This window comes from Gymnodraco acuticeps, unplaced genomic scaffold (assembly GCF_902827175.1).
Source record: "Gymnodraco acuticeps unplaced genomic scaffold, fGymAcu1.1, whole genome shotgun sequence".
Lineage (NCBI taxonomy): Eukaryota > Metazoa > Chordata > Actinopteri > Perciformes > Bathydraconidae > Gymnodraco > Gymnodraco acuticeps.
In genome coordinates, this window is record NW_022990837.1 from 115096 (window position 1) to 127759 (window position 12664).

Consider the following 12664-nt stretch of genomic DNA (forward strand, 5'->3'; position numbering starts at 1 on the left):
ACTATTTCCGTAAAAAAGCCTCGAACCTCGTGCGTCAATACATTATATTACACAGGGCGTTGCCCGTACACTTATGATTGGTTGAGGGAGGGCCGTGGTTTAGACATGAATAAAATATGTGTTGCTTTATTTTAGTGGTAAACAAATGCATTCATCATCATAATTATTCTATATATATATAATTTACACAGTGCCTGTAAACCGGAGGAGAACGCTGGCATTTATCCTCCTACTTGAAAGACTACAGAGGGATAGAGTCTACAAAATTAGTTTATTTTTGGATTGACTGGATGCTCTGACGGGTCCACTTCCTGCCCGGCGCCTCTGCAACGCCTCGCATCGAAAATAGACTTGCATCCTATTTTTGGCGGAGCCCAGCGCCGAGACGCTTCTGAGCCGTAACGGCCCGTCCACACTACAGCTTCGACAGCTTCAAAAACGGTTTCCAACGCTTTTGCCCATTCACTTTGAATGGGGTGACGTCACTTTTCGCCGAACTGCATTGTGGGAAGCAGAGCGAAGCTTTCCTGGCGTTTCAGGCTGCAAAAGTTGAGCAATGTTCAACTTTTGAAGCTTCTGAAGCTTTCGGTGGAAGCGTCAGCCAATCAAATCATATGCCAGTACAAGCTCTAGCCAATCAAACCGCTGCTTGTGTGTCAGGGGCGGGAGATTCATGTGATTGGTTGTTGGTCGAGCTTCAGACACGCCGAGCTCCAAGCTTTTTTTGAAGCTGTAGTGTGGACGGGCCGTAACAGGGCGCGTCTGGTGGAATAGCACCCATTGACTAGAGTGGCCGCGATCCTAGCGGACATGGTGGCGCAGCCGTAACACAGACGGACTCGGTGGAATCGAGGGGTTAGACAAAGTCTCTTGGCAACATGACCTCCAATCAGCATTCGGCTGGCTGGTGAAAAGTCCCTCCCTACTCTGTCGCCATCATACGTCATTTGTTTTTGCTAAAGTTTTCTACAGATATAGTGGAAAACTTTCATGATGCTGGTTCCCAGTTATGCGTGAGCGCGGAGATCACCCTCACGGCCAAGGCCAGAGCCTCAGTAACGCATTGTCTCTACAGCCTGGCGTTGCTACATTAATATTGCAAGCTAAAACTTTCTCTATGACTTTTCCCTTCGTTTCCTATCCAATCCATCAGAACCTGGGATTAGTGATTTTGTCTATTTATTCCAAAGCCATAGCAACATAAAATGAGCACAATAAGCATATAATGTAATAATAAGAATCAGTCTTGTAATGTTATTTAAAAATAGACTCCACACTGCACATAACCTTTTTAGTGAGTTACTCAGATGAGTCAGGAGACAGCGTTTGGTACTCACCCCACACGAAGCGTGGTCCTCCTCAGTGTCTCCTTCACTGTCCTCTATTTACACTTATTGCATGCTAGATGATGAAGATGCACTAGGGGTGGGCGATATGACGATATATATCGTCGAGACGATATTAGGTCTCCACGATATGCCTTTTCAGAGATATCATATCTATTGTGATAGTGCACGAGGGTAGGATTTTCACGGCGGCCATAACGGCCAGTCTGGCCGTGAAGCCCCAAATTGTACATCCTACGGCCACCATGGCCTGCTTGTCCCTGATACTGTTAACATCTCGAAGTTGCTTTAAAAGCGTCAGAACAGTGGTTTCTGAACTGCGTTACGCTGCGTTCACAACGGACGCGATGCGAATATTCTCACCCTAACCGCTGGAGTTTCACCGCAGCTTTCAGCTGTGTTTACTCCTGTCATTCAAACAGGACGCGCTGGAGAGGGGGCGGGGCTTATATCCATGTAAATACTGTGGTGGAAACCAACTACGACCAAATTAACCTATTTTACCGTGATTTCATTGTAATACACGTTTCAAAATGATGCCGAAGTACATACTGATAACGGTTAGTAAAAACCAAGCTTTCAGGATTCAGACAGTATTGCACTTCATTTATTGTCTTGGTTGATTCTGTTGGCTTATATTTTTATTTTATCAATAAGGTATTTATATTGTGTTTCCCTTTTGAAACAGATGTTCAGTTATGTTAAAGTCTTTGATTGCACTTCAAGTCTAAAGTTTACATTTTAATTGTTTGGCACTGACTTTTCCTCATTGATGTTTTATGTTTTACTTCATTATGTTTTACTCTCCTTTTCATGTTTATTGATGTTACATCACTGCTAGTGCTGCCTAAAACACAAAGTGCATTTTTATACTGAGAAACTGTGCCTTGAATATTTTATTTAGCAAGAGAGTGCACAGGGCTCGACATTAAGGGCTGCCCGATGGCCCGGGGCCATCTAGTATTTAGCTCGGGCAATGAAGCCTCACCTGCTGGTTGCCCGATCGGGCAATCTATTATGCCAGTATCATGCAGCTCGCGGATCCAGTAATGAGTGACCCGACAGTAAAACTAAACACATCTATAACTAGTTTAGGTAGTTTGAGAGGTAATTAAAATAGCTACGTGTGATATTCTAACCTGAAGTGTGTTTTGTTCTGCTCACCGCTGCATGTAATCATGCAGAGCTGCGTGTCGACTCGTCAGCAGCAGCTGATCTCTCTCTCCCGTCAGATTAGACTTCACTCGCGTTTATGTCCATATCGATCAGATCCAGCTAGTTCTAGCTAATGATATGACTACCTGCTTATTAAAAGACAACTAAACAATAAGTGTCGCTATGCAACCGGGTGAGGCCACAAAGTATAGCTTAGTATTATGCATTTGTTTACATGCCCACCGGAACCCTGAGGCATTACCAACAGATCAACGCACAATCAACCCATCCAGGACATCTCTTTCTCCACATTAAGTGTTAGACATTAGAATGGACTCTTCTTGTCTGTCACATACTTTCTTGTCTGTCACATAAGTGGCTCAACTGAAGCAATATTGCGCTAAAGGGAAATAATTTTGACCGGACATTTTGACCGAAGAGATTTCGATTTGCCAGCTAACGGGAACTCTGACGTCGCCATTTTGTGTGCTTCGCGGATGCGCTCGGCTCCTCTCGACTGCTGCTCGGGTCTGCTCGGTCAGCTTCCGGATGAGGAGGCATTCGTTCGACCAACTTACAGTAGATAACATTACAAACATTTTTAACAGGGGCCATAATAGTGTAAATAATGTTTATTTTCGCAGTTATAACTGAATGTAATGTTTTCTACTTTTTTACATCTGGGAAGGCATTTGCCTTCATCAGATGGCAAGTGTCTTGACCAACAACTTAAGTATTTCTTATAGCTATGCAGGGCATGCAAGCGAGCAAACACAAACAAGAACAAACAAACAAGTGAAATGAAGAATACAATTGAAATTGTACAATATAATATTGTGGTGGTTCATCTTATAATTCAGTCTAGAGAACCAGACAGCATCTAAGACCTGCAAAAATCTAAATTTTCTACAGTAAGACCAGCTCCCAAAATCCTTAATGTCATGCACTGAAGCCATATCAAAATTCCTGTATTCCAGAATCAAAACCAGCTTGATGGTATTTTGGTCTGTTACTCCTTTTTATTTTAGTTTGTGTTACCTTGTAGGTGTTGTACTGTTAAGTAACTTGCAAAATAACCATAATAACCGACATGAAAAAATATCGTGATAAATATCGTCTATCGTGATACTGCTTGAAAACTATTGTGATATTATATTTTTCAATATCGCCAACCCCTAAGATGCACCTCCCGGTCTCTTTTTAAGCCTCTGATTTGCTTTCTCCAAAACTTGTTGCCAAAACTGTGAAGTCCTTGCATTTCCTGAGGCCAAGTTGAAGGATCAAATACTAAGAAATGATCACATGACTGGAAGTCATATCTGATTTCAGATGTGGGAAGTTACTAAGTACACTTCTTCAAGTACTCTACTTAAGTACAATTTTGAGATATTTGTACTTTACTTGACTTTGATGTAGGGCTGTGCAATTAATCGTATTTTAATCGCGATTACGATTATGGCTTGCGACGATTATGAAAACAGCATAATTGACAAAATACGATTATTTAGCTGGGTGCGCTTTCGCCCCTCCCTAAAAGCCCACTCGGCCACGTGGGAGTGACATGTGTTGTGAGTGTTCAGCACGAGCGAAGATGTCAGAACAAGAGCAGCAACTCGTTAAAAAGAAGGGCAAAACTATTTCCACTATTTGCAAGTACTTTGGCTTTCAGGAGTCCGACGTGGAGCAAAACAAAGTACAGGATTTGTTACCAGGTTGTGTTGGCACCACACGCTAACACAATCTCTTTAATCATCTGAAATACAACCACAAAGTGCAATACGACTGGGCAATAATACAACAAAAAGCAGACCAAAAAGCAGCCCGCTCGACTTCATCCACCACATCATCACAGTCATCGATTCCGGACGCACTGTACAGAGCGACGGCCTACGCGACGAGCTCGCAGAGACAGATACACTGAACAAAAATATAAATGTAACACTTTTGTTTTTGCTCCCATTTTTCATGAGATGAACTCAAAGATCTAAAACATTTTCTATATACACAAAATAACCATTTCTCTCAAATATTGTTCACAAATCTGAATCTGTGATAGTGAGCACTTCTCCTTTGCCGAGATAATCCATCCCACCTCACAGGTGTGGCATATCAAGATGCTGATTAGACAGCATGATTATTGCACAGGTGTGCCTTAGGCTGGCCACAATAAAAGGCCACTCTGAAACGTGCAGTTTTGCTTTATTGGGGGGGTCTGGGGGGGGGGGGTCCGAAAACCAGTCAGTATCTGGTGTGACCACCATTTGCCTCACGCAGTGCAACACATCTCCTTCGTATAGAGATGATCAGGTTGTTGATTGTGGCCTGTAGAATGTTGGTCCACTCCTCTTCAATGGCTGTGCCAAGTTGCTGGATATTGGCAGGAACTGGAACACGCAGTCGTATACGCCGATCCAGAGCATCCCAAACATGCTCAATGGGTGACATGTCCGGTGAGTATGCTGGCCATGCAAGAACTGCAAAACGCCCCCAATTAAGCAAAACGGCACGTTTCAGAGTGGCCTTTTATTGTGGCCAGCCTAAGGCACACCTGTGCAATAATCATGCTGTCTAATCAGCATCTTGATATGCCACACCTGTGAGGTGGGATGGATTATCTCGGCAAAGGATAAGTGCTCACTATCACACATTTTTTCAGATTTGTGAACAATATTTGAGAGAAATGGTTATTTTGTGTATATAGAAAATGTTTTAGATCTTTGAGTTCATCTCATGAAAAATGGGAGCAAAAACAAAAGTGTTGCGTTTATATTTTTGTTCAGTGTATATATTAAATAAAGTGGGACTTAAATTGCAACTCTGACGAAGGCCTCTTCTCTGGGTGAAGAATTCAGTTTGTTTGTCTCCAATTTTAACAGCACACTTATTCCCTAAATACATTGATTTAACCAGATCGTACATGTTGCCCCCTATACCACAATGTAGAAGTCTATAATGGAGCCCTTTGTGCCAAATAGAGTCGAAAGCTTTCTTGAAATCAATGAAACAAGTGAATATCTTACCATGTTGTGTTTGGTGTACATGTTTGTTAACTAAAGTGTGAAGGGTATATACATGGTCGGTGGTGCGGTGTTTTGGAAGGAAGCCAATTTGATTTTTACTCAAGATGGATTGTTGGTTAAGGAAATCTTGTATTCTTTTATTTAGAATACTACAGAATAATTTCCCCGGACAGCTGCTGACACAGATGCCACGGTAGTTCTTGGGGTCTGATTGTCTCCACTCTTATGAATGGGGGAAATGAGCTCTTTGCACCAGATGATAACATCCTGACTGCAATACGAGACTGAACAGCTTGAACACTGTACCTGCATCTCTGGGGTGCTGCATCTGAGCATTTCCTTTTGAATGTTGTCTGGGCCTCAAGCTTTCCTTGGCCGGAGAGATTGTGTCTGTGTGGTCAACTCTTCCCAAGTCATTGGGAAATCAAGGGGCTTTTGGTTGTCTTTAATAGTTTCTTCTAATGTTTGGAGTTTCTCTTTTGTAATACATTGATCTGAGTTCATTAGATTTATTGGTATGTCTTTGTACAAACTTTCTAGATGTTCTCTCCAGATGTCACCGTTTTGGATGGGTAATGCTTGTGGTTGTTTTGTTGAAGTTGTTCCACAGATCCCAGAATTGATTTTGATCAATGCCTTTCTCAATATCCTCAAGTTTCATGTGGGTATCATTTGGTTTTTTGTTCCTTATTGTACATTTATATTTGTTTAAAACGTCATTGTATCTAATGCGTAAGGCTGGGTTGTTTGGTTGCCGATGTTTTTTATTTGCTATTTTTCTCAGGTCTTTTCTGATGGTCTTGCATTCCTGGTCAAACCATTTGTCAGCGTTTTGCCTTTTAACAGGCTTCTGCTTTCATCTCTTCATGCTGCAGGGCTTTGTGGTGGTAGGAGTGGGGGTCACTTTCTTTTAGATGTAGCCAATATTTAATTGATCGTTTCTGGATTTGTATTAATAATGGAAATGTGCCTACACTCAAAGAAATAACTCTGAATGAACGTAATTAAATCATGGACAATATTTCCACATGATTAAATCACTTTCTTTCAAGATTAAGCAATTTGATTGGTCCAACTTAATTTACCTGGGTTGGGTCAACGTAATTGCTTAAAGCTGAAAGAAAGCCATTAACAGAAACAGAATTCCAACAGTCTACAGTCTAGTGAGCTTCAAGGGTGGAAACATAACACAAAAGCAAGATGTTGAAATAAAATGATATTTCACAAAATAGGCAAAGAGAAACAATGCTTTACACTGACAGATGCTTGAAAAAGTTTCTTCCCAAATATTATATGAAATATAATACGAGGATGCATTCGCGTCTCACGTCATTGCTGTCAGTCTAAGTATGCAGATTAGAGAACATGCAATAAAAAAAGCCCATTAAGAACACCATCTCAGCCAACAAGCAGACTGGCTTTCACTGTTATTAAATATAACAGTGAATATATATTTCACAATATAGGCAAAGATAAACAATGCTTTACACTGACAGATGCTTGAAAAAAACACAGTTTCTTCCCAAATATTAAAATGTTTCAACTTTAGGGTGAACAGTATAACAAACTTGAGTTTCAACAGTAGACCAAATAAGGCAACATGGTAACATCTGCCTCCTCGCACAGCCCTCTGCTCAGTGAGGTCCACGTAACCATGCTACAGCCAACTTTGAATGCTTACTTTTATACTTCTTGCATATAATCAACATTTCTGTCAAAGAGGTGAGTCACCGAATCTCTGATGGCTGCGTGTTTGGAACACGAGGCGATCCCAAACAGTGACATTAGGCACGGGAAAGCAATGTTTTGAGGACTTTTGTGGATCGTCTGTTTCCATCATTATTTTCTGCAGTGCTTCAAATGTAAACTTCAGCTCTGGAGGGTAGCTCAAGTTTAGAGCATACACGAGAGCAAACATCATCGCCACCGCAAAAGATACGTTTCCCAACTCATCCAGCACTTGGAGCCCCTCCAGAATGATCCCAACGTTCTCGGGGGCATCCCCAGGCTCTGCACCTTCGTGTCGAATGACAAATATTCCGAATACCGTCTCTGCCATTGCCGTTTGACTGCTGTTGTCGATGCTCTGTGAAAAACAAATAAGAAGGAGAGTGATTTTCACTGATGTGCATTACATCCCATTTCTATAATGTGTCATATTGAGCTTTCTGTAGTTTGGGTTTTCCAACACTGTTTCCAAAAAGCATGAACACATCCAACATCATCAAAATGTAAAGGCAACATTTCCCTAAGGGTTAGTTTGAGAGGAAACACAATCCATTCCAACTATGATCATCCTCCTCTTTGTGAAGATAAAAAAGGTACATCAACATACCATGTATTCCTTCACCAGCTCTGGATCTTCGTTGAAGTAGACACAAAGACCTTTGAGGATGCATTCGCGTCTCACGTCAATGCTGTCAGTCTAAGTATGCAGATCAGAGAACATGCAATAAAAAAGCCCATTAAGAACAAACAGGTGTTACTGTTTTACAAATGTTTTCTTTAAAACCCTGAATGTAATATTGCACTTTAATTAAATGGGTTTAGTTTGGACAGATAATATACTATGCAATTTAAGCAATACATTTTTCTAAAAAAGGAAAACAATTAGTTGTCTGATTTTGAATATTTAAAATGGCTTTTTATTGAAGAAATACTTTTGCTTTAAAAAGTTAATCTGTTTCCAATTACTCGATTAATCAATGGAATAATTGATAGAATACTCGATTACTAAAATAATCGATAGCTGCAGCCCTACAGTACACTCAGTGACCATTGGGGTAGGAACATCTGCCATTTCCATGAAAGACTGCTGGACAGCTTTGTAGTGCGTTATTTTAGGCCTTCGTAATAGTATGCCGCTCACTCTGATACAATGACCCCCACTGGGGGAATGGATGTGGTGCTCAGTGTCAAAAAAATATCGAAAACATAATGCTCCGGATGCTATGCTATTCATGGAACATCCTAGACTTTGTACAGCTCCTACAGTTTCTTTGTCACCTTTACATTGTTTTCATACCTGAGTTATGGGAAGCATGATGCCTTTGATCTTCTTCCCTTGAACTCCACCTTTCTTGGTATACACGTCGATCAGGCTTGTAGAGTGAATATCCAGCGAAGAGGAGAACTTGGATTGCAAATTAATTGTTGTGATTCTCTTAAATTCTGCATTCACTTGCAACAAAAAAACAAAACCCACAAAACTCAGATTGGCTATTTTGATGTCACTGTTCATAGGTTTGATTTAGCAGTTCAGTCCGTTTAAGACATGCAATTGCATAAATCGTGTATTTATTTTAGTGGTGCACGATAATTATCGGCCCGATAATTATCGGTCCGATATTAGGAATTATGACGTTATCCCGATAAACCCGATAACAGTATTAATAGCCCCGATAATATACAATATATTTGTTGGGTAAAAAAAAGAAAAAAATACTGCGGTGTGGGTGGATTGGGATGAGGGGCGCTTGTTTTTCACTCGGCTCCTCCCGTTTTGCCAGTACTGTGGTATTAGTGGTTTAGGAAGAGGGGAGTTTTTCACAAATCCAGCGCTCCCTAACTCGTGCCTGGCTGTGACGTAAATGGTGTGCGGCCGTGAAGCCAGGACAGTAAACAAACATGTCGCCGGTAGTATGGGACTATTTCAAAGTTTCAGAGTTAGATAGTTCGCTTGCTATTTGTATTAACAAATGCAGAAGTTCCACGAGGAGGGAGAAAGGCAACGAGCTATAATACTTCCAACCTGATTTGTCACCTGAAACATCGCCATCGCTACGATGGTTTGTTAAAAGCGTACGAAGACGCCTGCGCTGCTAAACTAGCGGCGAATCCAAAGCCAGCTGCAAAGGCACCGGGGCTTTTACCTATCGACGAGGCTTTTGAAAAAGGCAAGAAGTTTGCCAGAGACGACCCCAGGGCTAAAACGATCTCTAACTTCATCATAGAAATGATGGCGCTTGACGAGAGTCAAAACTGTTCTTGGCTTTGCTTTGTTCATAGTAATAACGCTCATGTCATTTGCTCACTACTAGTCTTTTTTTACCACCAGGTGTGCAAAAACTACAGGTACATTTAATATATATATATTATATTATTATCGGTCTTGAGAAGCAGGAAGTTATCGGTATCGGTTTCAAAAAACCAATATCGTGCATCCCTAATTTATTTATGATTCCTGCATACAACTGTAAATACAAAATTCAGAATTTGTCTGTCTTTTATATGGCACATACTGTGCAGTCCGTAAGCATTCATTGTCTACTATATATATCCCAATAAAAGTAAAAAGGGGACGTTCCTTCACACATTCATTCTTATCCACTTCCATTTAAAGTGATGTTTAAAACTCAGTTAATGGGGCTCATTCACTGGAGCTTCCACAAACAACAAGCAACTTAATTATTACATTCAAATGATGTACATTATTCAAGTTTACATTCACTTTGGATAATAACACGGGAGAAATTAGCGGAAGGGCTCTCTTTTCCTCTCTCCCTCTCCCGACAGCCTGTCAGTATCTCATGCAGCTCACTGATCCAGTAATGAGTGACCCGACAATGAAGAATAAATATATTGATAATAACTAGTTTAGCTTGTTCCAGAGGTAGATGAAATAGCTAAGTGTGTTAGGTCTAACTCTTGTGTGTTTCGCTCACCGGCCCGTCTCAGCGGGCGGAGCTGCAGGATTTCTGCTTCACACACGTTGCATACCGCTATTTTACTGTCTTTTTCGGACACCTTAAAATAATGCCAGACCGGTGAAGCCATTTTGGCGAGCTTGTTTTGCCGCACACAGAGAAAAGTGTCATGTATTTTACGTCATGCGATCGGCTCTCGCGATCGGCATGTTTAGAGAGCGCCGATCGGTAGAGAGTGAGTATCGGCCGATCTCGATCGGTGACCGATCGATCGGAGCATCCCTATGCTTTAGTAACTCATATCTACCAGAAAGAGATTCACTACACTCCTTACACCTCCACATTTGCCCACAAATAAAATCACCAGCAAAAAATTAAAAAAACATTTCAATCATGAACTTGAGAATGGCAGATGACACCTTTTACCTCACTGATGAAGTTGGATTGCAGACACAGGTACGGTTAGACAGGACACTCTTGCGGTCGAACAGCAGCAACAGGAACTTTTGCAGTCACAAATTGCTGTGAAAAATGGACTCCTTTGATTAATACCGGGGCTCGGTACCCATCCCTACTGAATTGTTACATTATCCTATATTACTCAAAGTTGAAGTGCTTGTTTTTGCCACTGACAGGCACACATATTATTATTAAGTGCCTGGCAACATTATTACTGAAAATGTGTGGATATAAATATTTAAAATCGAGGAATATTAAGGAAAACGTTGCCGATTTTCAGCCGGCTCTTTGTCACTGCAGTGCAGGCAGCACGTAGGTTACTGGCCCGGGGGTGCAGTGACACATAGCCGAACATAACTATATGCTGAGCTCGGAGAGCTAGCGGAGAGACAGAGAGTGCGACTACCGACACTGGCAGAGCGGCATCCGTCACGTAACATTAACTGCAGAGCGAAAACCACAGTGGCAGTCAGCTCCGCATGGCAGCTAGCTCCGCATGGCAGCGAATAACGGCGCAACATTCCTTTGTAAAAGGGGCTGATATTACTGACATATAAGCGCCTGGGGTAGCACACTTTTCGTTTAACTTTCCCAGGGTAATGCTACCGTCATTTAGTTTTCAATCCTGATATCCTATATTTGAACCATCTCCCTAACTGGCAGTTACACAGACTAGATAGTTAACAACGTTAGCTTTAGCATGTTCGTAGGCTCATTCGGCTTTTTAAGTGAGATGAAAAATAACACTAAATAACAAATTTAAGTATCAACGTTACCACAATATCGCTCATGGACTAGCAGTTAATGACATTTATTAACAGCTTCACAGTTAGATGACAATGTTTTCTGCTTACCTCCTCCAACTTTCGCCAACGGTCTTTCTTGTCTCAACGATCCTCTCTCGCGATGATGATGGTTAAGTTTACGGTTACGCCCAAATATCGCGAGTGCACACAGGATGCAGGGAAAACCTTTCCCGCCAGATCGCGGTCAAAATCAAACAATGGCAGAGTCTGGCAGAGTTCTCTTAATACATCCATGGAAGTGTCCAAGAGCAGTCAAGAATGTAGCATGCCTTATGGTTCAAGCCGTGTTTGTTGTTTCACATCTTTACAACCGTGAACATTTAAAAGTAGATTGATTTTTGTCTCTGTTTACATTAGTTGGTATCATAGACTGTGGTTGGTATCCAGTTTATTGGTGGTTATACCGCCACCTTCTGCTCTGGAGTGGGAATCATATGTACCCTAATCCCTTTGTCTCAGTTTATCTCAACATGAATGAATCTAATAAATGTGAAGTTGTTGCGATTCATGCAAACCATACATGTTTTCATCACGTTCATGAAATTATTACGTTGAAAATACATGTTACATTTATTTGATGTAACAGCCAGCCAAAGTCCTTTTTTGAGTGTAATTCCGCTCTGCAGGCATTGTTAGTTGTTCTCCTGTGAACCTGGAGGATGCGTTTGCAAAACTCATTCTGAGCATTTTCAATTGGATGATTTTCCCATTTGTCAAATGTTTGGTTTGTTTATGGGTCACACACTTCGCTTCCATCGAGTAGGATGGGTTGTATTACTGATTGAAGTCATTTAAGCCGAATTAGAATTTGAATGTGAATTTGAGTTTTTATTGCATAAAACGCCCTGCGTGCTTTCTCTCTCAGTTCCTTCACAGCTTGATTAAAGCTTCCAGTGGAACTTATTTTCAGGCCTAAATAATTATATTCTGAGCAATTTTCTATTGTCTGTGTCCCAATTGTAAAGTCAATATTGTTTGCCTGACATCTGGGTCTTTTTTGAAATATCATTGTTTTTGTCTTTTTTATGTTGATTGCCATGGCCCAGGTCTGACAGTCACCTTCCAGTATATTTAAACTCTGTTGAAGTCCTTCTTTTGTCGGGCTTAACAGGATGAGACCATCTGCATACAGCAGGAATCTGATCCCTGTGAAGAGTGAGCCCAGGTGGACTGTTCTAAGATAGTGGCCAGTTCCTTAATGTAGATGTTGAACAGGACCGGTGATAAACAGC

General features: G+C 41.2%; 2 protein-coding genes across 2 annotated transcripts in view; one reads left to right on the top strand and one right to left on the bottom strand.

Moving 5' to 3' along the window:
* The window catches only part of LOC117557241 (myosin heavy chain, fast skeletal muscle-like), a 27535-nt gene extending 18971 nt beyond the window's left edge, over positions 1 to 8564 (bottom strand). The window contains exons 1-3 of the mRNA XM_034232966.1: positions 8547 to 8564; positions 7857 to 7946; positions 7461 to 7607 (exon numbers count right to left, since the gene is read on the bottom strand). Of these exons, the coding sequence (XP_034088857.1) occupies positions 7461 to 7607; positions 7857 to 7946; positions 8547 to 8564 (255 nt within the window). The remainder of the gene's footprint in view (positions 1 to 7460; positions 7608 to 7856; positions 7947 to 8546) is intronic.
* Positions 1 to 12664, top strand: part of LOC117557233 (zinc finger protein 32-like) — a 57348-nt gene that overhangs the window by 39342 nt on the left and 5342 nt on the right. The window lies entirely within an intron of this gene.